The sequence below is a fragment of the Charadrius vociferus genome, unplaced genomic scaffold, assembly GCF_000708025.1.
Source record: "Charadrius vociferus isolate BGI_N301 unplaced genomic scaffold, ASM70802v2 scaffold621, whole genome shotgun sequence".
NCBI classification, from domain to species: Eukaryota; Metazoa; Chordata; class Aves; order Charadriiformes; family Charadriidae; genus Charadrius; species Charadrius vociferus.
In genome coordinates, this window is record NW_009646926.1 from 478,392 (window position 1) to 505,326 (window position 26,935).

At 53.3% G+C, this 26,935-nt stretch overlaps 1 protein-coding gene across 1 annotated transcript in view; it reads right to left on the reverse strand.

Moving 5' to 3' along the window:
• Positions 1-367: 367 nt before the first annotated feature.
• CPNE2 (copine II) overlaps positions 368-26,935 on the reverse strand; it is a 41,489-nt gene continuing 14,921 nt past the window's right edge. Inside the window, exons 5-15 of the mRNA XM_009894462.1 lie at positions 23,263-23,346; positions 20,206-20,295; positions 19,825-19,923; positions 17,987-18,073; positions 17,176-17,235; positions 14,659-14,792; positions 13,793-13,847; positions 8,833-8,884; positions 7,475-7,608; positions 2,596-2,832; positions 368-960 (exon numbers count right to left, since the gene is read on the reverse strand). Coding sequence (XP_009892764.1) covers positions 853-960; positions 2,596-2,832; positions 7,475-7,608; positions 8,833-8,884; positions 13,793-13,847; positions 14,659-14,792; positions 17,176-17,235; positions 17,987-18,073; positions 19,825-19,923; positions 20,206-20,295; positions 23,263-23,346 — 1,140 coding nt within the window. The 3' untranslated portion in view covers positions 368-852. The remainder of the gene's footprint in view (positions 961-2,595; positions 2,833-7,474; positions 7,609-8,832; positions 8,885-13,792; positions 13,848-14,658; positions 14,793-17,175; positions 17,236-17,986; positions 18,074-19,824; positions 19,924-20,205; positions 20,296-23,262; positions 23,347-26,935) is intronic.

Here is a 26,935-nt window from a genome sequence, read left to right on the forward strand (position 1 = left end):
TTGGTTACTCAGACTTGGAAAAATGTCTAGTGGTGAAGCCACAGTGACCCATGAAACTCCCTTGGCTGGTTTGTCGTGGGTTCACCTGTGTTTTCCCAAGCAGGCGTGTGTGTGCAGACACACCGGCCCCCTGCCCTCGGCTCGGGCAGGCACTGAGCTGACGGGGGGAGAGTGAGGGGATGCTGCCCTCCCCGGGGCATCCGTATTCACCTCCACCTTCAGGGAATCGCCCTCTGGGCCAGGGCACAGTGTGCAGAAAGGCTGAGCGCAGGGTGAGCAGCCAGGGGACCCGGACAGCCCGCCTCGGGGTGACACAAACACCCAGCACTGCTGAGCGCCCTCCTGCACCTTCCCGTCTGTGAGACCCTTGTTTTAAATGTCCAAGTTTCTTTATTAACCTGAGTATAACAAATATAACATGTACACAGTATAAAAATGAACATAGAGCATGACGGAGGTACAGGTACAACACAGATACATGAACTATACAATGACTGGTTCATTGAATGATAACAATATATTAAGCATTTCGTTGCTTGGAAAAAGCAAGTTTTGATTGTAAAAATTGTATCCTGTTCCACTGAAATTATACAAAGTACATTCAATACTGAAAAGTCACTCAACAGAGCAGGCCCAGGGCATGGCCTGGCCGCTTAGTGTTACCGTGGGCTGGGACTGTACAAAATAAATCCAGACGCTTCTCTGGGATGAGTTTTAAGAACTTAGCAATTAAATTAAGAAGTACAAAGTGTTTGGGGGAGGGTATTCTTCTCTTAAAAGCATGTGGAACATGCGCTTTTGGTAGGGCCGAGAGGCTTCGGCGACATGCAGAGGGCACGGCCCGGCCCAGCTCTACGCGGGCTCCGAGTTGATGGGCGGCAGGTTTTGGTGCTTGAAGTACTGCACGACTTGCTGGGGCAGCTCTGCCAGCACCGCCTTGGCCAGGGTCTCCTTGGGGGCCTGCAGGAGAAAGGGGACAAACACCGGCGTAAGAACAGCCGTAGGGGAGCGACCGAGCAAACGGAGCTGGGCTGTCCCAAACTCCAGACCGTGGCATTTTGTTTAATACGCCCTAGAGTCCGCTGGCAGGCAGCACTTTATACACCCGGGGTTGTATTCTACACTATGCCCTCCCGCCAGGAGATAATTTGCTGGTAGGGAGGAATAAAACACACTCGGCAGGTTAGAAAAACCAGGGAGGGCGTAACAGCAGGTGAAACGGAAATGCACCAATGAGTTGCAAAAAGAGGGAAGAGCAGCACAGACTGATTTTCTGCACCCTCTGGCAATCCCATGTCAGCGACAGCGTCCGACCCGCGGCTGCCTCCTGGCCCATGGAGACGGGCGGAGAACTGCATCTCATTTTGGTTATGGGGTTTTTTTTGTCTTTTTTTTTCCCTTCCTCAACTTTTTGCCAGCGCACAGCGGTGTGTCGGGCAGTGGGCAGCAGGAAGCCACCCCACAGAAGGGACACTGCAGGGCCAGTGCCAGCATCGTCCCCCCCTACAGGCACCGGGGGGGCTCAGGGCTCACCCCTGGGCTGGGACAATTCAGCATTAAGCCCTCAGCTCACGGGTGCAGGATGAGGCCTGGGTGGGAGCCACCGGCATGGGACCACAGCGAGGGATGCAAGCGCAGTGCCACCCCAGCTCAGTGCTGTCACCCAGCTATAATTAATTGGGTTTTTTCATGAGGGGTGGCAGAGACGGGGGGCTGTTCAGATGGAGCACGCTAGGGAGATGCGGCTATGGAGATTTTTTTGGGGGGGTTCTGGTAGACAGTAAATTATCCATGATCCAGCAATGTGCCCTTGTCACCAAAAGGCCAATGGAATCCTGGGCTGCATAGGGAAGAGTGTGACCAGTAGGTCGTGGGAGGTCATTCTCCCCTTCTACTTGGCACTGGTGAGGCCACAACTGGAATACTGTGTCCAGTTTTGGGCTCCCCAGTTCAAGAGGGACAGGGAACTGTTGGAGCGAGTCCAGCAAAGGGCAACTAAGATGATTGAGGGATTGGAGCATCTCCCTTATGAGGAAAGGCTGAGAGCGCTGGGACTCTTTAGCCTGGAGCAGAGAAGGCTGAGGGGAGACCTTATTATGGCATACAAGTATCTAAAGGGTGGGTTGAAGGAGGATGGAGCCAGACTCTTCAGTGGTTCCCAGTGACAGGACGAGGGGCAATGGGTGCAAGTTGGAACATAGGAAGTTCTGTTCCAACACATGGAAAAACTTCTTTACAGTTCAGGTGACAGAGCACTGGCACAGGCTGCCCAGGGAGGTGTTGGAGTCCCGTTCTCTGGAGATTTTCAAGACCCGCCTGGATGCAGTCCTGAGCAATGTGCTCTGGGCAATCCTGCTTTGGCAGGGGAGTGGGACTAGATGATCTCTAGAGGTCCCTTCCAACTCTGAAGATTATGTGATTCTGTGATTTACGTGGTCCATGCCAGCATCGCCGAGGGTTGTGGCGTTTAGGGCTAGGGTAAGGCAGGGTGCCAGCCCTCTGCCTTTAGCAGCGTGGCTGCTTCATATCCAGGACCATCGCCAGGCTTGAGACCCCATTTCTGCCTGTGACCCCCTCCTCACTGCCCACACTCACGTTGCGGAAATCCCGGAAGGGCACAAACTGGACAATGTCGCGCACGGCCTCCTCGCCGGTGTAGGAGCGCAGCACCCGGCTGTCCCCGTCCAGGAACTCCATGGCGGCGAAGTCGGCGTTGCCCACCCCTACGATGATGATGGACATGGGCAGCTTGGATGCCTGCACCACGGCGTGCCTCGTCTCGTCCATGTCGCTAATCACCCCGTCCGTGATGATGAGGAGAATGAAATATTGCTGCAGAGGGGATGGCAGAGGGTCAGACCCAGTAGGATGTTGGAGCACCCTCACACTGCAGCCAGCGCCCAGGATGCTCCGCACGTTGTGGGGCAGGGGGAGATTTGGGAGCGGGAGGTTCGTTGCTTCCCAGGACAAGCAGCATCATCCCCCTTTAGCAGCACCCAGAAACTCCACATGCCCCTGTTCCCCCTGGTTTTTGAAAGATAATAACCAAACAACAAACCAACTCCCACCCCTGAATATTTTGCTGATTTACTCGTTTACTACACTTAATGACGGAAAAAAACCCCAAACTCAACCTGTGCAGAGCTGTGTCATGGCCAGGAGGAGTTTGGGGCTGGGACATGAGCCCAGCTGGAAGATGAAATCTCCCCCTACCTGCACACAGCACGGTGCGTTTTGAGGTGGTCCCCATCAAGACCTCCCTGTGCCGATGGGGAGCATTTCCTGCATCCCAGTGCTGGGCTGTGGGGCAGGGGGTCCCACCCCATGCTCAGGGTTGGTCCATCTCCCATACAAAGGTGTGGGTCTCGCAGGCACCGAGGAGGATGCAGAGGGTATCAGAAAGCCGGGGGGATGCCAGAGCCGCAGCGTTGGCACCCGCTCCCTGCAGGGAAAGGAGAGTGACACGGGCTGGTCCGTGGAGCTGGGGGAAGATGGACGGACAGACAGACAGTCCTGCTGGACCCAGCTCTACAAATCTGGGGCATGCGGACCCCCCAAAAAGCCCATCTCCTCCGCCTCAGGGGAAAGTAATGGTTCAATTTTGGCACATTCCACAGCTTGCATGTGCTGGAGAAATGACGAAAACAAGCACTTAAGCACATTAAAGCCCTTTGTTCCTCTCCTCATTCTTTCCATTTCCTCTGAAAACCACTAGCGCAGCCATCCTGGAAAAGCAAGAGAGGGAATGCAGCCCCAGGCCCATTTTCCTGGTCTGCCTCCAGCCCACATCTCCCAAAAACCTTTCCTAAGCGTCCTCGTCCCTCGACACTCTTGGGTGCTAAACTCCAAGGACAAACGAGAGCGGGTCAAGCTTAAACCCAACACAAGGCCACCAGTGAGGCGTTTTTCCCAAGCCAGGGCAGGCAGCCAGTGCCTTCCTGACCCTGACCCCTTTGGATGTGTCAGCCCTGCCTGCAAAGCACAGCCCAGGGTTTAGTTTTTCCCTAAATCTGAACTTTTCAGAGCAAATCATGGGGAGAAGTAGGTCTGAAGAGCAGGACCCCAACATCCGAGTCTGGACTAAACTCTAGGGAAGGAGCTGGCTGCTCCTACGTGGTGGCCAGTACTGGTCATCACTAGAAGCAGGACAAGTGACTGGAGCCTGACCCTGTCTGGGAACCAGTATGGGAGGAAGAGTAAAACCTGATAATGGGGACGACTTTAAGCTGATTCCCCCCTTCCTCCCCATCCTGCCAGTATCTGTGAATAAACCAGTGCAGAACTGGCCTCTGCACATGATCAAAAAGAAGAAGCCCAGAAAGGACTATTTCCCTTTGTTCCTTTTTTTTTTTTTTTTTTTTTTTCCTCGTGAAATCCGTAACAGGATCAGAGAAAAATGCTGGAATGCAGGAAAAGAGGGAGGAGCAGAGCTCATCAAATGTTTATCATGACATAGTTCAGAGGCTGAGCGGCGTAAGAGATGCTGATGCTGGGGATTAGCCTCAAAGCCCGGGGAGCATCATTACTAGCAAGGGAGCAGTGGGAACCTCACAAGAGCATCAGCGGGAGATTCCCCAAGGAGCAATGACAATTTTGGAGGAGTCAGTAAATGGCAGAGGGGCTGGTGGCACCTCCGGGCTCCAGCGCTGCGGTGCAACCACAACCAGAGCTGCTGGGGCAGGCACCAGGCTGGCCCCACAGCCGGGTCCCCCCAGGCTGGGGTGTCCATTGGCACACCAGCCTGGCAGTATCTTCCCCCTTTCTCTTCTTTTTGTTGTTAAAATGGCTGATCTCCGAATCCACGGGGGCTTGGGGGGATGATTCCTGATCCTCCGCTAGTGATATCAGCAATTAGGCTCACACGCCTGAGCAGGACTTGAAGGGATTAGGCAGCATTAAGCGGCATGCAGGAAGAAAAGGGGAGGTTTGGATGCAGGAACCCTGCTGGAAAGGTGTGTTTTAATTCTCCAAAGCTTATTAAACCTTCCCTGAGAGTCAAATCGAGTGTAATCTCTCTGTCTCTTCCTCCCTGACATGTTTTAGTCCTCCCATCCCTTAAGAGCTGACGGCTTCGGTGTTTGTGATCCACGTTGCCATGGAAAAACTACAAGAGGTTTTTTTGTTTTATTTGAAATGCTGGAAGTGAGTGAGAGCAGGAGGAAGAGGAGGGCAGGTCCAGGCGACCACCAAAGCTGGCAGCATCAGGGGTGGCTTTGCTGCAGGCGTTGAAGATGGGATAGAAGAGGAGAAGACCCCAGCGGAGCGAGAGCCCTCATCAATAACACTTTGTGCTTCCAAAAAAAAAAAAGACCTGAGCCAACCCAGGCTTGCCTCTGACGGCACTATTAGTGCCCATTATTTAAAATCTCCCTTGATTAAACTATTAGTGCCAACAGAGGGGTGCAATTTGCATATGATTAGCGCCTCTGCTCAGCACGGAGCCTGTGGGCTTCTCCCTCCCCCACTGACACCAAGAGAGAGAAAACGAAAAACTGAGGAGTGACCTGGATTTGTGCTGAATTAAATCAAATTCAGTATTTCCTTGTGCCCGGAGCTCGGAAGAGCAACAGAGCTCAAGGCAAGGCTGGACAAGGTCCCCTTGGGCAGGACGTTTCAGGTGCAATACAGCTCTGCTCCAGGCAAGAATCAGGGAAGCTTTTCGCCTGAGGCAGCTCCTGCCATGCACAATGCTGAGCTGCTTTTGGCCAGCAAGACCCAGGGGACAAACCTGCTGTCCTCCGCGGGCAGCCTGCTGCCACAGGGACCCAACAGGCACCCAAGCAAACTCCATCTTGCAGTCTTCAGATGCCCCTAAGAGAATGCCCTGGTCACCACCGGCAAGGCTGGACCCATGGCTGTAGCTCCCGGCACACATGAGCATCCCTTTGACCACCAGCCTCACCCTCCAAAACCATGCTGGCACTGGCTCCCTGGCGGCCGAGTGCAAACAAGTGTAGTTGTACGAGGCTCCCACGCTAATGAGCAGCAGCTTTTTGACATATGGCTGTGAATGGTCTGGTGGACTAATTGATGGGGACTTCCAGGACTGCCGAGCGGGAACCCGAAGCCTGGCTCTAAGCCCGCTGCTTGTCCAAATGGCATGAAAAGCAACGACCAAACCCAGCCATCCCGTGGTTTTCTGCAATTCCCCCTCAAATATAAAAAGCTATTTGAAGGGGAAGAGCAGAAAGGTCTTCTCCTGACAAAAGGTTCAGATTCGGCCAGCAGACACATCAGAAACAGCATGCTTTCTGGCATGGGCTCACTCTCTCCTGGTTTGCAAGGCTGGATGTGCACCCCCAGATCTCCCCGGGAGATCTTCCCAGAGGAGAGGGAGATGTTTCCTCCAGCTGCTTGTTGTGTGTCGACGGGAAATAAGCCAACGGTTTGAAGTCATGCTCAGCCTCTTTGCTGTTGCTCATGTTTCCCACCCACTACAGGGGCAGCATCACTGTCCTCAGTGCCCCCAGGGGACCTCAAGGACCATTCGGTCCATCCTGCCCCAGGACAGTCCTGCAGCATGCAGGAGCAGGAGGCTGTTTGGAAAGCAAGGACCACACTCCTCAGGATTATCATTCCCCACTAATCCATAAGGACAAACGCTGCCTTCTCAGAGCAAAGCCTCTTGAGCTCAGCAGAGGACATTTTAGGAAAAAAATTAGGAAAAAAACTAAGTTATCCTTTCCTGTCTCCCACCAGCTGGTGGCTGGCACATGTCAGGGACTCCTGAGCCAGAGCTCACCCCAGTGCAACAGTGAATGGCCCTTGGTAGTTGGGTCTGCCATGAGCACATCCCTTCCCTCTCCTGACTTTCACAGACCTCAGCCCGGGCACCATCCTGGGGCGGTCTCAGCTCCCTGACTCCAGTGTGCACTGGCCTGTTGGATAGCTGTCACCCAGCTATTCCTGGGGGACCTTGCAGACCTTCCCTGTATGAATTAGGGAGAAATCAATCACTTTTTCCACCATTCATGATTTTATGCATCTCTCATTCTCCCAGTTGACTTCCCAGGCCAGACGGTGACAGCCTTATTGCTTGGCCAACGCTCTCGCTACCATTCCCAGGGCTGTTTGATCCTCTTTGAGATAAGAGGACCAACATTTAATGCGGTGCTCAAGACATCTGTATAAATCCAAGGGACGCCCACCTCATGGCATGTCCCACTCTCGTCTCAATTCTCTCTCCATTAATTTCTGATTTTCCACAGCTGCAGTTTTGTTGACTGCTGTCAAGTTTTTGAGTTGTTTTTTTTTTCTCCCTAAGAAGCACCTGCAATGACTCTACATTCACCGTCTGAAGTGACGACAGCCAACCGAGAGCCCACAGCTGCAGGGACCCCAGGGATTGGTCCTGGTGGGAAGACCGGCCTTCCTGCCCACAGCGAAGGGAAAGACGAAATCAAGCTCAAGCTTTGCCTTTCCCTGCCCAAAGCCATCGGGTTTGCCATCACGTCACGGGATCTTACGGACTTACGGATGCAGCCTGCTGTTGGGTGGCCTGAGCCGCAAAGCGGGCGACGTGGTTGACGATGGGGGAGAAGTTGGTGGGTCCGTAGAAGCGGATGTGGGGCAGGCAGGCCGAGTACGCTTGGACAATGCCCTCCACACCTTCAGGGAAAGCAGAGGAGCCAAGCATTACAATGCACCACAGCTCAGGACCACCAGAAGTCAAATCAACCATCATTAGCTACAGCTGCCATGGGAGCTGAAGTTAGACCTATTTTTCCCCTCCCTCAACTCATCCAGGTCCACAAGTTTCATCCACCTCAACTCAAATTTTCTAATACCAGGGCTTTGCTCTTTAGTCACTTTATGTGGGTCAGACCTTCTGGGGTAACAGAGCCCCTTGTAGTGCCCACAATCAAAGGTGGCTTTCCTTGGGTTTCTGAAAAACCCTCAGTATCAGCCAAAGAGGAGGAGCTAAAAGAAAAGCAACTCCTGGTCTCTGAGCATAACCAAAAAAAGACATACATGGAGCAGATGTAGCAGAGAGAAGCAAAACAATCCCAGAAGCAACCGCCGAGCTCCCAAACTGTGTTTGGGACCCACAGGTCATCGTAGACACTTCTGCTTCTGCCACACCAGAACAGCATAAATGGCCGCTCTCCTGAAAGGACACATGGGTGTGTAATTCAAAAATGACCAATTCCACAGCTAATCAGCTGATAATCAGTTCTTTGGGCACAACCTCTCACTGATAAGAGCCTCAGGACGGTGGCTTCTCCATCCCATAACACCTGCAATAAATCAGGCCCAGTGAGTGCTTTACGGCTACTGGAGAGGGACTGAATGAAGCAAAGGCAGCAGAAAAGCAGATGTTCCCAGCCAGTTCACTAACCAGTGAGCGAGGTCTGGAGGCTGCCCAAGTCCCCGTTTTGCTGGGCTAAGGCAGAGGTCAAACCAGATGATTTTTGGGGTCCATGGAAGCCCTTACCACTTGGATTTGAGCAGCTCTTCAGCTGTGACTCTGGCCAGCTCTCAGCTGCTAAATGAAGCATTAAGTCTGAATTCCCCATCTGCTAAACAGGCCTGGTATTTCTTGCAGGCTTGCTGGAGGAGCAGACGGCTGGTAGGACACACCAGACATCAGCGCAAAGGCGGATTTTACGCTGTCTGAATCCAGTTGCATTTTACCCTGGGCCTTCCTACGCACCCCCAAATTTTCTCTACCTTCCTCTGAATGCACCCTTAGCATGCGCTCTGCTTCACTGTTAATGTCTGTCTCTGAACAAACCTTGAAAAATCCCCAAGATGTTATTGGAGACCTGCAGAGGGAAGGACAGAAGACACTGAAGGCACCTAAGGAGTCCTAAAGACCTGGTAGATGCTTACCTGAACAGAACGGGTTCGTGGGATTGAAGTTAATGGCAAACTCGTGGGATACCTGTGGAGAAAAAAAGACCCAAATTAACATGGAGGGCCAGTGCAGGGCTGGATGTTCACTACCAGTTTAGCTGATGGTGCGAGGCTGGTTTGGGTCTGATGCTCCCCTGGGGCAGGACCCGGTGGTCGCCGATGTTACGGTCCATCCTGCTGGGCCTGCAACACTTCCCAGCCTTCTGCTAGCCAAACAACCGCAAGGACCAGCAAATACAAATGTGGTCAGGGTTGAGCAGCAATCCTCAGACCCCCTATCATGGAGCCACCTGAAATGATCACATCACGCATTCTTCTACAGCTATCAAAGCAGGTTTGTCCACATGGCTTCCCACTGGCTGCCTAGGGGGAAAGCATGCAGAAGGGATGCTCTCAGCCAGCTGGGCCATCTCACCAGTCACTAGTAGAAATGACTTCATCCTACTGCAGGTTATAAAGGGAGAAAACTCAACTGACATCACAGGGAGCCCCAGTTCTGGCAGCATCCTGGTTCCCCATCTCTCTGCAAGTGGTGTGGTGCAGCAGGAGGGAGGCTGGCACAGAGGGAGCTGGGTTGAAGACCTGCTCTGGCATGTCAGCTACCATGAAAAAGCCAGCAGATGATTAGCTTCATCATCTGGGTCATGGTGAGGGTGAAAGACAGCACAGGAGAGGTGACCTGAATGCTTGGGTGTAATGGACAGCAAGTCCCAGCACAATCTGGGCTGGTTTCCACTGACCATGAAACCATCCCTCCTCCAAGGCAGGTGCAAGACCCTTCAGGTTCTCTACCACCTCCTTTCAAGCTGAGGGAGATGGTCTCACGAGGAGGTCCTGTGGGACACTGGCAACAGCAGAGAGCCCTGCACACCCCTGTCCCTGGCCTGTTCCACTAGCCCAGCCAGAGAAACCAAACAGCAGTGCTGACTGCGAATCACAAAACCTTCCTCATCTACTTCCGCGGGAAGACCTTGCAGACAGAAACCACAAAACGTCGGGCAACAGCTGCTTTGAACCTATCTCTGCCAGCAAAAGCAGGGCAGCTCAACAGCTCCAGTGTGAGAGAAGGTTGGGACTCCTGGCCTCCAATATGAACCTTGCCAGTGCTGGCATGGGTCAGCACCTTGCTTGGGGAACAACCACCAGATGTGAGTTCTCAGGGATTCCTTGCTCTGCTATCTGCCATTTAGGCACCTTAAGAAGCAAACAGACCCTCAGGAGCACCAAAGGACACGCGACTGCCTCTTCCAGCACCTCTGAAGGTTGAAGGGGGTGATTTAGGCTTGCAGGCCACCAGCTCAAGGGCTTGGAAACAAAAAGCTCCCACTCTGTTCGTGCCAGAGTTATAAAACGAGGATATTTTCTCCCTCTCAGAAGGGTGGTGGTTTGCTGAGCTTCTCAGCCAGGGGATCGCTTCGGGACATGTGTATTCATAACGCTGGCAAAACGACCGTCCTCTAAAGCACCATGTGAAGCAGAAGTCCTCCTGAGACTGCAAAAGCAACACGCATCTGATTCAGACTTTCCAATTTTACTGGGCATTGTGTTGAAAGCAGCAGAAACTATTTTTGCGAGAGGCTGTGGGGTGGGAAATAGCAACCAAACAAAAGTAGGTCAACCAAAAGTCCTCCCCGTGCTGCAAAGCCGATGAGCTGTCGGACTGGCGAACGTCAACAGCCTGCTTGGGTCTCTCCACGCATGTTGAGCACAACCAGTAACACTCCCAGCCACCAGTAACCCCAGGGTTGGAGACATCGTCTGAAATGCGTGACTTGGTTTTGCATACGCCCTTTCTCGTAGAAGCCTCAATTTTGGGCAATATATTCAAATTCGAATTTCTTGATTTTCAGTTGGAAAGGGCTCACTTTTTTTTTTTTTTTTTTTTTAGAAGATGTTCAAAATTCTGCCACAGGAGTATTTATAGATAAGGCAAGCAAAAATATTTCCATGTTTTGCACTGCAAAAGAGAGGTTTCTCTTTCTTTTAAGCAGCAACGAAATGGTTTGGAGCTGTGTTCCTCACCATCTACAGAGCAGACCCCCTGCATGGCAGAAGTGTTGCAAAATCTCCTCTGGAGTTTTTACAGATTATATATATATATATATATATGCTAGAAAATTCAACAGGAGGGCTTCAAAATAACAAAAAAAAAGGGGGATCTCATTTCCTATTCAGCTTGTACTTTGAAAAATAGTTTCAGAGTCCAATTAAATGCACCTACAGGTATCACATTCACCAGTAACCTACAGGGAGAAAGCCTTTCAAACCACTCCAAAGGGTAAGACATTCATCCGCAGCCAGCCTGTGTCCTCTTCCAGTCCTGGATGGGGTAGCTCCATCTTTTCCCATCAAGAGTTATGGATGCATGTCCAGAGTCTGTGCCGGGGACTGGACCCTGCAAAGGGTTCTCTGACACCTCCCCCAGTGTTCCCACTCCTGCCACAACTCAGTTTCCTTATATATGAAAAAAAGGGCAAAGGGATGGAAAGCCTTGGGGACGGTGGCACATTGATGAAGCCAACAGCTTTGGCTGGAAAGGCCGAGCTCTGTGGGCATGAAGACGTTTCCTTTGGCCGACACCATCAGACTAGATATAAGGAAGAAATTTTTTACGCTGAGGGTGGTGAGACACTGGCCCAGGTTGCCCAGAGAGGTGGCAGATGGCCCCATCCCTGGAAACATTCAAAGTCAAGTTGGACGGGACTCTGAGCAACCTGATCTAGTTGAAGATGTCCCTGCTAATGGCAGGGGGTTGGACTAGATGGTCTTTAGAGGTCCCTTCCAACCCAAACCGTTCTGTGATTCTATGATTCTGTCTCCCAAACCCAGGGCGACTGGTGGGGCTCCAATGTTAAGCATCACCCTCTCTGCTGCTGCCTTGTCTTTGTTCATCCCCCAGAAACCACAACCCATCTGCTTCCCTCTCCTGTTCCCTACTGGGAAACCGCTCGAGGCTCTGTACAGAGCTGTTACAAGGCAAGATGTTCTTTGACATTTCCAACGAGACTTTTGTGTGCAAAACATCTCGCTTCAATGGGCGCTTGGGAAGCGTTGGGGGAGCCATGGCAACGGGAGCGATTTATACAACTCTTATCTCTTAACGATCTTCCCTGTTTTCACTCTGGTCTGTGGGTACAACAGCCGCCCTTTGTCGTGTCCCCTGGGGAGTATCATTGGCCACGGCCACGCTGCTCCCCGCCACCTGCAGAATGGGTTTCCGCTGCTTTGGCTTTGAAATTACCCAACGAGCCTTGATTGCCAAAAAATGAGCAAGCAGAGCTGGTGATGCACAGACCGGGTAAGCTGGGGACGGATGAAGCCCCAGTCTGGAGGGTGCAGGGTGATGCACGGGGGATACCCCCACTCCTAACGTGAGACAACCGATGGGCCACTCCAGGCATTAGGGCTGGTGACCGTTAGGTACAGGCCAAGCACCTGGGAAGGGAGAGCGGCTCTCCGCCAGGGTTTAAAGTGTGCTTAGACATAATTCTGGGGGAAAATTAGGTATTTATTCCGGTAGTGCTTACAGAGCATCCCCAGGCCTGTGGGAGCAGCAGGGAATATTTCTGCGCGGGGGGAGGGGCAGAGGAGTAGCATCCCTCTGCCCCCCAGCCCCCAGCCATCATCCTTGTCCCAGTACCCACATCCCCGTCCCAGTAGCCTCCTCCAGCCCTGTGGGAAGGGCCGTTTCCAGCCCAGCGATGCCTTTCCCACGGGCGCTGAGGGATGCTCACTGTAATGATTCACCCGTTCCCCCAGCAGCCTGAGCCGCCCTACCCTTTCATTCCCCACCGCGTTTTCCATTCCCATTCCTCTCCCCAAGTAATAAATCCCTGACGGCAGCTGGCTGTTAGTCCTTGGAAGCTGCCTACCAAGATTTTCCCACCAAAAGTGGTGAAGTGACAGACCAGAGACATTTGCCGGCCAAGGAGGATGAATCAGCTCCAAAGTGCACACGGAGGGATCTCCTCCTGCGGCTGGCAAACAGCAAGAGCTCCCACTTGAGTCACATGAATTTCGGCTGCCGGGAGAGCAGAGAAAAGCGTAAAGCTGGAGCGGGCAGGACATCCCCAGCCTCAAGTGCTGGCAGCGATGAGCTTCCCGGCCCGATTCACAGCCGCTCATGACTTACGTGCCTCACTGCGTTCAGCCCAGAGCAAAGCTCCCCTCTCAAAGAACACAAAAGGCTCACTGAGATTCAACCCCAGCCCGAAGATGGGGTCTTCTCAAAACCAGCGAGCAGAAAGAAAATGCACATTAAGGGCGTGAGCAAAGAGCAGCCAAAAGACCCGGCCAGTAATGAAAGACGGTGGTGTCCCAGCACATCTTCTCAGCTGTGAAGAAGATGCTCCCCACCAGCCAGCACGGGCTGCAGGAGTAGCCCCAAGCCCTTCCCACCGCATCCCTCCTGATGAGCAGGATGCTCCAGCTCACCCCATTACAGTACCAGGGTGTCTTTAACCCCTTCGGCGCCTAATCCCATCAAAAGATCAAGGTGGCTTTTGGGAAAGCCCCTCTGCAGGCTTTACCCATGCAACATGCCGTCGAGGCTACCCAGCTCCCAGCCCTGTTCCACACTTTGCCGCTGTCTGACACATTCCTCCAGGGGCCTTTTCCCTTGCCCAGAATTGCTCCTGCCTCCTGCCAGGGAAATGAATCAGCGCCTGGCTCTGCCCATTAATGCCAGGGAGCTGCTGCTTCCATGCCAGCTTAGAAGGGAGGAACGGGCTGCCTGCGCCCCGTCCCCGCCTCGCCGCCCACCCACACTGACACATCTCACTCTCCACCACCTGAAATCCCTCATCTGCCCATTCCCCTCTCTGCCCGACAGTTTTTCCCCGACTGAGCCAGCCGGGAAGCCCCGGCAGCTCCGCTCCTGCCCAGGCAATATGAGGACAAACCCATCTCAAACGCGCAGATGGTCACAACACTTCACCTTCCAGTCCGGGGGTAGCTGGGCGCCGAATCCCAGAGCAGGAAACATCTTGTCTCTAAAAGAGAAGAAGACAAACGTATGGGTGGATTTACACAGACACAAAGCAGGTTTGCACGGCTCTTGCTACGGCCTCCCCGTGCTACCAGCTGCCCAACGGCAACAGGGAAAGCACCAGCTACACATCCAACTCCAGTTTTCCCTTCCCCCTGGACAACAGAGTGCCTTTAAAAGTCATGAGTGCTGAAGGGAGACAGAGTAGATGTTCCCCTTTTGCTTTTCATCTTTAGGCAGAAAAGAGTCCAGCTGTGCTTTCTCCCCCACAGGGATCAGGAGCATCCTCTCGCCAAAACACCTGAGTCTCTTGCAGTCCTGTAACCCTGGAGATTTTTAAAAAATGAACTATCCAGCATGGCGAGACCAACAGATTTCTGTTTTGTTTTCTCTATCAATGTCTAAGATGACATTTCTCTGTGTGGCCCACCGCAGGGGGATGGGGGACAAGGCAGCCCGGCGGTGCAGCTGCCAATGGCAAATACCAGCAAGCTGAGGGCATCTGCCTCTGTGCTGAGAAAGCGTCAAGAGGCTGCTCTCCAGCTGCCCCCTGTAAAGGATGCTTCACCTCTGCTAACACACCCTTCCTCTCAAGAGAGGAGAAGGAGAGGAGAAACCCTGTCCTTACCCTCTCTCCTCCTCCTGCATCCCAATGTATACAGCAATTTTCTCCCAAGCAGCTTTTCAAAAGCGAGGTATTATTTAGCCCTGGCTTTGCAGATGGGAAATCAAGGCACACGCATCCCAGCAGCCCCTCGGGAAGCCAGGGAAGCATCTGCAAACCGGTGGGGGAGGCAGAAGGGCACGGTGCTTACGAGTCATAGTCCTGGATGATCTGGCCGACAGCCCAGATAGCCGACAAGTACTCATTTGTCCCCATGGGGTTGATATAGTGCAAAGAGGAGGGGTCTCGCGGGTTCCCGTTGGAGGCTGTGAAGTCAATCCCGACCTGGGGGGCAAAAGAGAAACACAGAGCCGTCCTCCGTTAGCAGACACCACCACAGATCTGGCCACAGAGCCTCCATTGCCTTTGAGGCCCACACACAGTCCCATCAAGACCCAAACCTCAAACTTTTGAAAAAGCTTAACAAAACCCAGCTCTTCAGCTTCCCTAAAAAAAAGGTGATTAAATACTAGGTTAGGCAAAGCCATTGAGGAGTACACCTGCATTTTTCACCAGCGAGCATCACATAAGGCGTCCCAAAGCAGCCTCTGCTGCTGGAGCAAGCCACCACCATTGCCAGCTGAGAACTCTTGCTGCCCATCTCCCAGGCATTAAGCTCAGGAACTGAGTAGCCCCACGGACACCAAAGCAGCCAGGTCCCCCTGGGCATTTGGATCTCAAGGTCTTTGACCAAAGAGTCACAACCCTGAGCAGAGCTTTCCCTGCAGCCACTCTTCACCAGGCTTCCCCAGGGACCAATAAACATTGAGCTCTCAGGGGACTTTGTCAGCAAGGCACTCATTTTTCTCCCTCCTCAATTAGGCTTTCTATTTAAAGACATTTGTAGAAATGCCTATCTCAGACCCAGTTAAATCTGGTCAGAAGAGGCGAGACGCTGAGCCACCCAATTTGGAACGACTGGGAAGGAAGAGTTGGGGAGAGGCGAGCAGGCGGCGTGACTGCGCTCGCCTTGTTTGCTTAGCAAATAGGCAAAACCCAAAATAACTCCGCCGGCTAAATTGAGCTCAGGGGATTCACGAGGCATTTTGCTCCATATCTGTAATGGAAGAGGATGTATTGCGATTTGGCTGAGAAGGGACCTTGGCCTGGATGGGGCAAGATGTCACAGGACAAGAGGATGTGGTTTTAAACTGGAAGAGGGTAGGTTTAGATTGGAGATAAGAGAGAAATGTTGTACAATGAGGGCAGTGAGCCCCTGGGGCAGGTTGCCCCTCTCCGAGAAGCTGTGGCTGCCCCATCCCTGGAGGTGTTCAAGGCCAGGTTGGACGGGGCTTGGAGCAACCTGGGCTGGTGGGAGGTGTCCCTGCCCAGGGCAGGGGGGCGTGGAATAAGATGACCTTTAAGGTCCCTTCCAACCTAAACCATTCTATGATTCTATGAAAATCCAGCTTCTTTGTCAAGCAGCTTTACAGCCTTACCAACCCACAGCTCACTGCTGTAACACCCATGCCCCTGCACCCAGCTCCTGCCGAGCCACCACGGGCACGGTCAGAGAGCAAGAGGGAAACTAAGGCACAGGGAGGGGGGCTCAGTGGAGTCAGACAGCTCCGTGCCCCACTTGTGCAAGCAATGCCACCAGGAGCAGCACTTGGGCAACAGGTTTCAGAGGGACGCAGCTGATCTGCCTCTAGCACAGCCGGGCACAATGCCCCTCTTCTCTGCAGCTTCAGCCCTTCTCTCTACACCGTCTCCCTCGGGGGGAGGACACCAGCGGCCTTTCCAAATGGCAGAGGCGCGTGCGGCAGTGTCCTCCCCCCAGCTCAGATGTTTCTGCAGCGTTGGCGCCCATCACAAACCCACCCAGGTTTTTTGGACCAAAGATGCCTCAGGAGGGGGAGAAACCCTCCAACAACGGACAGATCTCTAGATGGTGGGGGGGCGATTTCTGCATTCAAGCCTAATTCACAGAAGATCTCCGTGATACCAACAAACTTAATGATTTTCTCCTTTGTTCACTCTCCAGCACTAAGACATTAGCACACAGCGGCAGGCAGCACACAAACTCTCCCAATCGCTCCTGTTCCTATGGCAACTCTTCCTCCTCCTCCTACTCTCCCCCCATCATGTTTTCAGACGAAACAACAAAATACAAACTGAAATACTGCGAGTGTCCGCAGCTCTCCAGATACTGCATCAGCAAAGTTTGCAGAAATGGAAAAGCCCACTTCTGCACTGTGTCGTTTTTACTTGGGGTTGTAACGTCCTTGATTAGTTACTCCTGACAAGCCACGGTCCAGCTTGAAAGAAGGTGCAAATGCCAGTAAAAATGCAGAAAACCATCTCATCAACAGCCCAAAGCCTCTCAGCTGGCTTCAAAATAAGGAGAGCTTCCATAAAAAATGGGAGAGTGGCTAAACCCTGCAATGGGGAGAGAAGTCGGTAACATTTTGTGAAGGGTCTTTGTGTGAGTCTGACCTTCAGCCAAGTCTAGCCAGCTTCCTCCGTGCTATTGGACACACCTGAGCATCATAGTAACGACCCCCAAGACCCCAAAACCAACATGGTTTAACAGCAAAATGGAGCAGCTCCTCACTGCCATGAAAAGCCACCCAAGCTGGTGCCAAATCTCACACAGAACCTCCCTCTCCAGTTTTGACCATTACATACATGTTACTATTACTGGGCAAAGTGGAGCAAAAGTCCTTACGGTAAACATCAGCTGGCAGCCTCCCAGGATGTAGTCCAGGAAGGAGAAATCTCTGGTTATCTGAAAGAAAGCCCCCCAAAAAATTGTTTCAGCAATCTTCACCATTGCAGAATGAAAGAAATAAATAATACAGAAAGTGCCCAAGCCTGCGGTCACCATGAGTTTGGGCCTTCGGGGACCTTCAGCCACAGGCCAAAGCCATAGGAAGAACCACTTGGTTGTTCCACGGCAGTGTTTTGGCACTTCAGGAATCACATGGGGCCAAGCAGGGCCATGTGTTGGTCCAAATCTGGGGTGAGAGGCCTGGAGATCCTTGAGAGCTGGAAGTGTCCGTCATGGTGAACGGAAGATCCTCCCCCCATGGCCATAACAGTCTCACACCACCTGTAGATCTGGTGTGGGAAGAGCTGTGTCACTACTTTCCCTGCTGTGCTGCTGTCATACAAAGGGAGAACTTCACCAATACCTCAGCTCAGAAGAAGGACCTCTCCCACCTGCACCCAACCCTTGCCCCCAAAGAGACACCAAGTGGTTAACTGCAGCTTGGGCTCGGTGCAGACACTGCCCATGTTGAACACCACCTTCTCCTGGGTCTGCGGCCACCTGGGCACGAGGTGGCACCAGCAACTCATATATCAAATGCTCCAAGTGGGGAGAAACCCAAGCAGAAAGAAAATCACCCTTTCATTCATGCCCCACAGGACCTGAGCTTGGAAACGCAAGGGCGCTGGAGGCAGAAGGGATGGTGGGAGCTCGAGAAGAACCAAGCTTGGCCAGGAGCAGAAGGAAACATCCTGGCATCGTTACTCACTTTGCAGAACTTCACAATGATGATCCCAGAGTTCTTATAATTCTTTTTCTTCTTTTGCTTTTTGGGGTTAATGCACTCTAGCTCGAGCTGTAACACACGAGACAGACACCGGTGTAAGAGCGGTGCTGGGCTGTGCTGGGTAGTTGCAGGAGCCACCAGCGGCCTCATTCTGCGGGCACCCTCCCACCACATGTTTCAAAGTGCTGAAGAGACATAAATGAATCGCATGATGGAAATGAAGGCACAGGACCTGCTTGGGAAGGGGCTGCTTTTCCTTTCCACCATGCCCAGCATCCTGCTCAAACCAGTGCGGTGGTGGCCCCAGTCCTGCTCAGACCATCCAGTGATGGCGCTGGATGTCCTCAGAACAGCCAATGATGGCCTTGGACCTGCTCAGACCAGCCCAGTGATGGCTCCAGAACTGCTCAGACCAGCCTGGTGGTGGCCCTGGACCTGCTCAGACCAGCCTGGTAGCGGCCCCAGAGCTGCTCAGACCAGCCGGTGATGACCCTGTAGCTGCTCAGACGGGCCCGGTGATGACCCTGGACCTGCTCAGACCAGCCAGTGATGGCCCTGGACCTGCTCAGACCAGCTCGGTGATGACCCTGGATCTGCTCAAACTGGCCTGGTGATGGCCCTGGAGATGGCAATGAGCCTTTCCCCCAATCTCGGCCAGGCTGTGGTTGGACTGTGCTGCTCCCAGCGTGCAAGCATGCCAGCATGTGGTGCCTGGTGTACACCAAGAGCATCTCCGTCCCTGCATCTGCATTTACCCTCATCATTGTGGCCACATGACAGGATGAGATAGGTTACGAGGAGCAACCCCAGGGAGAAGGGATGCTGAAAGGTGATGCACAGCGGTGGCGAGCAGTGACTGCTTGCTTTTGGAGCCATCTTCCTCCACCCGGAGTCCATGGCAGCTCTACTCAGAGTGTGGCATCAGCTGGGCAACAGCTTTACCGGGGAACAGAGGGCATCCAACCTTTCGTGACAGGCCAGGCAAGGGGAAGAGGCAGAGAGAGTCTGTTCCCAGCTGGACCCATGTTATGCACGGGGGCACGGCAGCCCAGACACGCAGCAAGGCGAGTTTTACTCTCTTCTAACCAGCATCTTTCATGGTCCCATGGAGAGAAAATAAGATTTTATTGCTAGGCTGGTAGGTTGCAAATCCAGCGGGAACACAGGCTCAACGCCTGCCTCTGGCACCATCAGCTTGCACAGTCCTGGACAGGACACTTCATGCCTTTGTGCCTCGGTTTCCCCAGCCAGGAAACTTTTCTTACTGCACCATGTATGGTGTTTAACACAACCCCACTGCTTGGCCAAGACCTCTTCTTGGTTTGGTAATCCTAGCAATGACAGCAGTGAAAAGATCTGCTTATCCAGGAGTCTTCACAACATGCCTTCAGGTGGCATCTGCCAAGGCTTTTGGCCAGCACTTCAGGGGGAGGACAGGGACACCTTTGGCCACAAAACTGGTATGGAGTTGCAGGGGACCTGGCACTCCTGGTGACCAGGCAGCCCCTGCTGCAGATGCAGCCCCAGCAGCATGTCACACCTCCCCATCTGACCCCCCAAATCACAGGGCACCCTCCAAATCACGGGTGGTGCTTCAAACATCTCAGCAGAGCTCGACTTTCAGCCATGACTGCCTTAGCCCTCTCTCTAGCTCAGATGCTTTAGTCAGCAGCCTGGGTCACTCACGGTGCAAGTGGGAGGAGAAGGGAGGTTGGACTTGGCTTCTTCTCGGCACAGATTGAGTGTCTCAGCGCCAAGTACCAAAATCCACCCCAAGGAGCCCCTTCCTCATTCTTCCTTGAAAGCCCATCGGCACTCACCGGAAAGGCATCTTGGGCTTCACACATCCTGGCCACCGAGGTCTGAAACTCCCCAATGAAGTCATGTCCCCCATCACTGTCGTAGTCATAACACATCACCTAGGGCAGAAAGAGCACAAACCAGCCTCAGATGCTGTAACTATCTCCTGCAAGGAGACCTGCTGAAGGTCCCAACCTTTCCTGTTGGAGACCTGTTGACCCTTTAATGCAACAAGACCCCAAACAAGGGTTTGGGTTTTTTGGTTTTGGGGGTGGTTCTGCTTTGGTTGGTTGGTTGGTTTGTGGTTTTTTTTAATAAACCAGCCATGGGGTTTTAGATGTTTAATGATTGATTCCAGAGGCCAATCACCACAATACAAGCCTGAAGGACTCCCCCATTACCTTTATCAGCTTCTCTACATCTCCATCGCACAGTGACACCAAAGGCACAGTGAATGGCTTCCAGACAGGGTCCAGCGTGTACTTGATCACCTATAGGGTGGGAACAGAGGAATGCCATTACAACAGGCACATGTGCAGGGGGAGATGGCACAAAAGTGGGGGACACATCTCCAAGAGCGACCCTGGACCAGGTTCTCAGTGGGACAGCCCAGGCAAGCTGCAGCAAGCCCCATCTCAGCTGCCTTCTGCCTTCTTAGCTTAGACACAGTGGCTCCACCTTCTCAGGCTGTAGCTCATGTGAGTTACAATAGATTCGTTTGCATTACATTGGGGGATTTATCCACTTCTGGGGGCAAATAAACAAACCTGCCTGAGAAAACAGCCGCAGCAGAGTGGGCAGCGTGGACAACAACCATGCTCAGAGCACAGGCACAACCACTTATCCCACCAGTTCAAGGCCAGCAGCTACTATTTGTGCCCTCTGCATCCCATTTCTTGCACCCTACTCATTGCTTATAGCCCTCCCAGCACCCCAGCACAGCCTACATACATCTGGGGACTGACCACAGAGAAGATGGAGCAATGGGATGCCACAACAAGCCGGGAAAGCCAAAAAGCCCTGGGCACGTCCCCTCATCTGCGTAACATCTGCCGCCTGAGCTGGAGAAATATTAATTGATGCTTTTTGACATTTCCTGAGAGAATGCAATCACTCGGTGGAAACCTAAGCAAACACGAGCAGGCTCCAGGCACGTGCTGTGTACATCGGAGATGCCTGCAGGGCAGGTGAAGACCCACTTTCATGAAGGTGTTGTGCTCAAAAAGAAGACGTTCATGTGAATATTAGGAAAGTCAGACACAGGCAGCAGATTAACCCTCCTCTGTGCAAGGGGGGTGGATATCTGGTGTGGTGGACCTTAGACCTTTGGAGCCAGAGCAGCAGCAGCACAGCCCAGCGAGGAAGAGGTCCGTGGCTACTGTTGCAGGCAGAGCCGCACGGGACCTGCAACAAGCGGCTTGTTTTACAGACTGGGGGAAACCCTGACACTGTGAGCGCAGTTTCGTCGAGAATTTGTAAACACCTCCTCCGGGGAGGTTGGGAAGAGCAGGGGGAGCCCACGCACCCCGAGACGGTGCCCGCATGCTGCCAGCCGCCGGGTGCCCGAGGTGGGTGGGGAAGGACCCGGCGTCTCCATCGCACGGCGCCCAGCTGGGACTTTACACTTGCGCTTCAGTAACAGGCTGTAATGAGCCCACCAATCCTTCCCTGCTAGACACCTCCGTGGTGGCATGAGACATGCCAGCATCAGACCAAGAGCTGGTTATATTAATCACAGAATCACAGGGGTTGGAAGGGACCTTCGAGGATCATCATTCCTGCACCAAAAGCTGCAAGAATGGGGAACCGTATTTCTTTGCACCCAGCCTCAAAACACAAAGATGCTCGCCTCCTATAGGATTCCTCCGAGGGCAGCAGAGGGGCTGGAAGGGAGGAGGCTGTTGGAGCACCCATTACTTGAAAGAAAACCTGGCTAGACCCTTATCCAGTGAGACAGGACAGTGGAGGAACCAGGCAGCAACCCAGAGGAAAAATCAGTACATACCTCTGCTCCCCATAAACCCAACCTGCTTAGAAAGGCCCCAGCACGGCTGCATTCCCAATTCCCACAGCCCTTCCAGGAGGAAGGGCTGGAGGTCGCTCCAAATCCCCATGTCTGAGACATACGTCGTGGTGAGTTAAAGCCCAACTACCCACACTGAACCAGGAGGAAACAACCAAACAAAGTCCCAGCCCGCTCCCGCAGGGATACAAGAGAAATATTAAGGCTGGTATGAATTAAAGACGCACAGAACCGTGTGTGGGAAGGACGGCCTGTATCGGTACCACAGGACACACGTCCTGGTGGCCGTCCCCGTGCTTGTGTGCACGGCGGTGTGCGAGTGAAGGAAATCCTTCGCACAGCAGTGGGAAAACCCAGTGTACGGAGAGACTTTGTAAATAAATAGCACCCTCTCCTTCCGCGTGAGTTCACACTGCGTTTTGTTACAGGAATTTGCTGCGGTGGGACAACGGGCTCCTTAACCAAGCCTCGAGGGGACAAGAAAAAGAGGAGGGGTGAGATGGAGACAGGAAAAAGAGGGGTGGGAGGTGGGGTGTGACGGGACCCTCTTCCTCCCACGTGGGGGCTGCTGTGAGCCCCCCCTGCAGCGATCACCCCCTCCTCTTTCTGCCCACTGCCAGGAACTACGTGCACATTAGAAAGAAAAAAAAAAAAAAGCCTTGAAACAAGCTTTGAGAAGGGGACAAAAAGCCATTAGAAAGTACTTATTAGCCTGGTGCTAAAGCAGAAGCCAGCCTGCTTCTCCCTGCCCGTGCTGTGCCTCTTATCCATAGTATCACTGGCATTAGCAGTTTGAGAACATAACCAGGAGGGAGCTCAGACCAAAATATCGCAACAGGTATAAATGAGGGAGAGGGAGGGGTGAGCTGCTGCTGACCATACCCACCAGGACCCCAGTACAGGTCTCTACCTTCTCGGCCAGGGCTCCAGCTCTGTTAGACAGGAGTCCGAGTGCTTGTGCGCTGAAGCTGGAGATGCCTGAGCATCCTCCCCGGTTAGCTGAGGATCTGGCAAATGCTCCTTTTGACGTTTCGCCACTACCGTTCCCTGGGCCACCTCCCACCACTTCTCTCCACCATCTCCCCAGGTCACAGCTCATCCTGCTGCTCCTGCAAGTGGAGGAGAGTCCAGGGCACTGCTCACAGCCAGGCTAAGCCTAGAGGTCAACACGGGTTAGAAGACCATCTCCCTCTGCTTGGCAGATACAGTAGTGACTAGCACAGAAAAGATCTCAAGATCTCACTGACCTCAGTAAATCTTCATCCGCTGGAGTCCCGCAGCCTCAGCAGGACACCGGGAAGGCAGCCGTGAGGTTTTGAAATCCCTGGATCCCACCCTGCTTTGTGGGTGATTGATGAGATAATGCCATAAAGGGCAAGAGGAGCTGATGTAAGGATGGTGGTGTCTCAGCAGCTCAGGCTAGAGTCATGCTCACCTCTGTTCTGTGGACCAGCATCCATTTCCCATCATCGCCTGGTTTATAAAACTCCAAGAAGGGGTCTGACTTTCCAAACAGGTCCTGGGGGAGAAGAACAGGACGGGTTACATGGTGCCCTGCAAGCAGCAACAGCAGCTCCATGAGAGACCTCCTTTCCCCAGCAGTGCCAACCCTGCAGACACCCTCACGTCCTCACGAGACCGGCTCAACCATACCGGCAAACAGGCAGCACCCACGGGCAGTGCCCTGCCGCCCCTGCATGTCCTGGTCACGCAAGTCCCACTAACGCTCGCACCGCCTGTCGGCACCGATGCAGCGGGCGAGTCGGCACCCCGGCATGCGCCCGTGGGATGTGCCGATGGGCGCCCACCACCCAGCGAGCTCTCTGGACGCAGATGCCACGGAAAACAACCCCAGCTGGGAGGCAGCTGCGTTTGGGCTTGGAAAAACAACCAAAGCTTCAAAGGAAAAACAGAATTCTGAAGTGCATGAGTGTCTTGGGGGGGGGGGGAGGAAAAAGAAAACACCCTCCTACACACAGCGGTAAAGCACGAGCAGAGGAAATCTTTAAGGAGCAAGCTGCCCTGGTGTTGACAGGGATCATGTAACACCCCCCGAGATACGCAGCCCTGAGTCAGTGTGTGCTGCTTTTCCTGCCAGCATCGCCTTAGTTATTCCCCTGATAAAGGGCTGCTGGTTTATGAGAAATATGTACACACGCACACACGCGCGCGCGTGTGTCCCTGCTGGGTATCGGCATGGCGGTACCTCGGGGCACCCACAGCCCAGAGAGGAGGGCGGCGCTGGTGTCACCCACACAGGGAAACTCCAGCATTTCTAAGCAGAACTTCATTCCCATTCAGAAAAGCTAAGAAGTGTCTAACAAGAAACCAATCCCCAAATATTCTGGCTGATTTACTGAGAACTCAAGGCATTTCAGCTGGGTTTTGCTCCCAGAGGGAGGTGGCCTGAGTCTTGCAAAGAGCTGGAGGAACTTCTTACAGGTTTGAACTGGAGGGTTTTGGGCTTCCAAGTGATGCAGTGGGGAGGGAAGGGGCTGCTTGTGGAGGAGGACGAAGCATGGACACCCCAGGAGCCCCTGTCCACAGCCAGCCTGGGAGGTGGCGGCTGGGACAGACACAGGCTGTAGTGATGGCCCAGCAGAGAACCCATTAACATTTCCATCCAAATCCTGTTTCCAAAGCCAGCCAGAAAAGTAAATCACTGCAAAGTCTTAGAGAAACTGTAACCTGCTTCAGTCAAAATTCTTCTGCCAGAAGAAGAGACCACAAAGGCTCTCAGGGACGCTCTCTGGTGAGACGAGGCTATTTTTCTCCCACCCTTTTTCACATGTTTGTAGGAGAGAAAATGAAGTCAATCCTTCTGCAGGGTTACGGTTATGGCACAGCTCTGATCCCGCTCACCCCTTGCCTGGGCTTGGCACTTTCAAGCTTCATTGATGGATTAAAGAACCAGTGTTGGGTACCTGACCCTGCCTGTGCTGGCTAAACCTGCAACCCAACACGGTTTCATCAGCGCCAGCGCAGCGTGGGCTGGTGGAGGCGCCGGCTCAGATGACAGCAGGGAGCTCTGAAGGATGTCTGCTGCCATCCCACGCGGAGCAGCCCGGTTTGCAAGTCTGGTCAGCTTTGCTCCATTCAAAGCAGGGTGGGAGATGCCTCCAAGCCACAGGATTGTGGGCTGCTATTTTAAAACATCAAAACCACAAACATCTCACCCCTGTAAGCCTGGCGGGAGATGGAAACTGAGCAACCAAAGGAGTTCAGCAGACCAGATTGAGCTGCAAACTGGGCCAAGATTCTAAACCACCCAAACTGGTCCTTGCGCACCATGGGCAAGGAGGGGGGAGGTGGCTCTTCCACCAGCTGCAGCTCCCCAAACCACAGCTTCCAGCACCAATCCTGGCTCGCTGCGCTTGCTCTCCCCCAGCCGTGCCGAAGCATCGCTGCCCCTCTGCCGTGCCCACAGCTGTGGTGGCACACACGGCTCTGGGTTCACCAGGGCTGGTCCCAGGTGAAAATACCTCCTCTTCAGCAAGTTATTTTTTCTTAAAACAACTGTCCCCAGAGCCGGTCTGACATAAGGTACAAGAGCCTCAGGCTGGTTCTGCTGCTGACGTGCTCCTGCTGTGCAGCTTTGGCATGGAAAGCAAGGTAATGACCCGCGGGTGGAGAATCCATGGACGTGTGATGGGGAGGAGGACCTGCCCGCAGGCTGAGATGTCGCAGCCTCAGGCTGGCCACGGCAGAAGGAGCTGCCTGGGGCTGAGCACGGCTCCAGGCGGGGTTTGTGGCATGCCTGCCAGTAAGGGATGCTCACAGCTTTGGCTCTGCACGTGCAGCAAGATGATCCCATGGCCCCACCTCAAAACCCTGTGAGATCTGAACCCTTCACATGATGTCCGAGCCCCCACCATGCTCCCCAGCTACGTGCTGCATGGTGCAGGAGGGCGATACCCCTGCAGGCTGCAGCCTTACCCCAGTGGTTTTTTGCTTGGCCGCTTCTCTGCTGTCTTTCCTAATCTGAAACCAGTTTTTACCCAGCTCCCATGGTTGCATTTCATCCACGACCAATAATGACCCAAAAATATGGTGTTTCCTCAAACTTCCTTGTTCAGAGACCTTTTGAATTTGCATGAAGTGACATGAACATCTCTTGCTCATGAGCAAGACTTTGAGCACCGCAGCGCTGTGCTGTGTTATGGGAATCGGCAAAGAAACCTCATTAGCTCTTGGTGATGGCAGGTGGTCACCAAGGAAGGAGTTTTCTGCTGACACCTATTGATAAACTGGAGCAAGACCCAGAAAAAACAGGATTATTCACAGTCCTTATCCCAATAGATGCTGAAATTCTGAAACTTGACTTGTGGGTCTGAGGGGCAGCAGACCCACAGGTATCATGATCGAGTTGAAAAATATCAAAAGATGTTTCCAGTTTCATAACCTGGTAGAGTAACTTGGTTGCAAACCAGATTAGAAAGGCAAGTCCTGCCCATGGAGCAAGTGATGCCACCAATGAAGTTGCCAACACAAGTGGATGTGCGCCTGAGGTACCAGTGCCACAGGGAGGACCCAGGTCCTTGGCCCTGCTCGTCACACTGTCCACAGCTGCAAAGGGACCCAGAAGCATGAAGGAAGGTCACCAAGCCTGCTGTGAAATCCCAGCCCTTGCTTTGCAAGGGAGCAGAGGCTTTTTCTCAGGGTGTTGGAAGAAAACTGTTGCATTAGGGATGTCTTCATTGACATGCATGGGGTTGACCCTCGGCCACGTCTCAGAGGAAGTCAGCAGCTCAAGGACATCTCCCAGCCCATTTATGAAATGGAGTTATTTCAGGATTTCTTAACAGGGGCGTCTGGCTCCTTGCACTAGGCAGGGTAAGCAGGAGGGTGAGAAAACAGCTGTTCCCAGCAGGTGGTAAAACCACTTGGATAAACCGGGCATCCATCCCAGCTGCATGGGACATCCTGGGCAACAGGACTGGACAAACCACGTCTTCTGCCCCAGAAAATACCCTTCTGCATGGACGCTTGCTTTACCCTGGTTTGAAAACTGAGGGCCATCCTGCCAATAACGCAAGCCCCGGAGAGACTTGGAAGAAGGAAAAAATAATATTCCCATCGATCGCTTAGCAACAGCTCTGGTTGCCTGG